At 45.8% G+C, this 2076-nt stretch overlaps 1 protein-coding gene across 1 annotated transcript in view; it reads right to left on the bottom strand.

The window, feature by feature from the left end:
- Positions 1-2076, bottom strand: part of LOC101862613 (protein turtle homolog B) — a gene marked incomplete at both ends in the record, with an annotated part of 38184 nt that continues 36108 nt past the window's right edge. Inside the window, 1 exon segment of the mRNA XM_035972676.1 lies at positions 1-757. Coding sequence (XP_035828569.1) covers positions 1-757 — 757 coding nt within the window.

Here is a 2076-nt window from a genome sequence, read left to right as displayed (position 1 = left end):
GTCATCTTCGTCGTCGTTGTCTGTGGAGGGGTGAGATGGGAAGGAGCGAGACTTCAACAATGGGGGGTGGTGATGCTGGGGGTGCTGGTGGTGGGGTAGTTGGTGGTGTCCCCCTCTGGGCCCGGGGTGAGGGGGGGACGTGGGGGAATAGAAGGCCGGCGGCTGTTCGCCGTAGAGGCTCCGTCGAGGGTCATGGTCGAGGAATCTGCCGTGAGGATCGTAGTACATCCGATCCAGGGGAAGCGATCGGGACAGCATCGTCGCGGCAGCGGCGGCGGGCTGGCCATGTGGGCCGTAGTACCGCTCGGGCCACGTCAGATTCCTGGCGTTGTTGTCGTCAACATAATCATCCTCGCCGTCGTCGTTACTGTCGCTGTTGCCATGGCGACGACCATGACCCGGCGCTCTCAGTCTGACGACCCCCGATGACCCGGGCCGAGAAGAACCGTCTGTCAAGGTCACAAAATCAGCCGTCGTTGTTGTCGTCTCATTATTAGTCAAAGGCACCTGTCGACCACCAAGGTCGCGATCGTCGTCGTCGAAGAAGTAACCACCGCCGCCCCCATCCACCCTCCTCCCCCCTCCCCTCCCTTGGTCCCAGGCTTGAGAAGACAAGAGCGAGGCACGCATGTCGGATGATTGGTCGAGGGTTCGGGTCTGCGGCAGGAAGAAGATGCTGTCGGTGTTGTTTAGCGAGGTCACAAGGTCTCCTCCTCCTCCATTCTGTTGCCAGCGGTCCCGTTTTGCCGCAGGTTCACTGGAAAGAGACGACGCAAAAATTATAGCAACCAAAAAGAAATATAACATGTCTACAATAATTGCCATTTACTTTTGATTTTTGTTGGAAGAAAGTTGCCCCCCCCAAAAAAAATATAAAAAAATTTTTTAACCCAAAAAATCCCAACAACAGAAAAAGAATAAAAAAGAAAAAGGCTCCATCACTGTTTAGCATTTTTTTCCAGCAAATCATCACCCCTGGCTTACGTGTGTTTTTGAGATGTTGACCAAAAAACAAGCATATGGCCACAATAACTGTCGTTTAGTTTTGCTTTTTGTTTGAAAAAAGTTGTCTAAAAAAAAGAAAAAAAAAAGAAAAAGGCTCCCTCCATGAGTGCCTAGCATTTTTTCAGCAAGTCATCACCCCTGCCTTACTTGTGTTTCTGCAGTTTTATTTGTCATGGAATGACCCAGTAACATTCTACTCCAGCAAAGCAATGATTAAGCAACCAAAATTCACTACCCTGATTGATAAACTTTTAAAGATGTTGCCCAAAAGAAACATATGGCCTCAATAACCGTCATTTAGTTACGTTTTTTTGTGTTTTGTTTCGGAAAGGTTGCCGTTAAAAAAAATGAACAAGGCTCTATCACAACTTAGAATTATTTCAGCAAGTCATCACCCCTGCCTTATGTGTGTTTCTGCATTTTTTTTTGGGGGGGGGGGATTGTTTTGTAGCACTTGCAACACAATAAGGTCATATAAGTGCCGAAGATTAGAGGTGTTACAACAAAGTAACAAACACAGAACACAAAAAAGGAGGAGAGATAAGGACGATAGAAGAAGCAAACCACACCAGAGCACCCGCCAACCACCCACATCACCCCTGCCTTACTAGCGTTTCTGCAGTTTTATTTGTCATGGAATGACCCAGTAACATTCTACTCCAGCTACCAAAATTTCACTACTCTGATTGATAAACTTTTTGAGATGAAGACCAAAAACAAGCATGTGGCCTCAATAACTGTCATTTAGTTTTGTATTTTGTCAGGGAAAAACAAAGAAAAAGAAGAAGGCTCAATCAAATGCTTAGAAACTTATCAGCAAGTCATCACCCGTGCCTTACGTGTGTTTCTGAAGTTTAATTTGTCATGGAATGACCCAGTAACAGTAACATTCTACTCCAGCAAAGCAACGATTGGCCACAAGAACGCATTTATTTTGTTTTGTTTTGTTTGGGGAAAGTTGTCTCCAAAAAAACACACAAAAAAAAAACAGGGGCTCAATCACTGCTCTGCATTTTTTCAGCAATTCATCACCTGTGCCTTAAATTTGTTTCTGCAGTTATGTTTGTCAAG

This window comes from Aplysia californica, unplaced genomic scaffold (genome assembly GCF_000002075.1).
Source record: "Aplysia californica isolate F4 #8 unplaced genomic scaffold, AplCal3.0 scaffold00791, whole genome shotgun sequence".
Lineage (NCBI taxonomy): Eukaryota > Metazoa > Mollusca > Gastropoda > Aplysiida > Aplysiidae > Aplysia > Aplysia californica.
The sequence above is the reverse complement of the archived record's forward strand: the minus strand, read 5'-3'. Positions and strand labels throughout refer to the sequence as shown.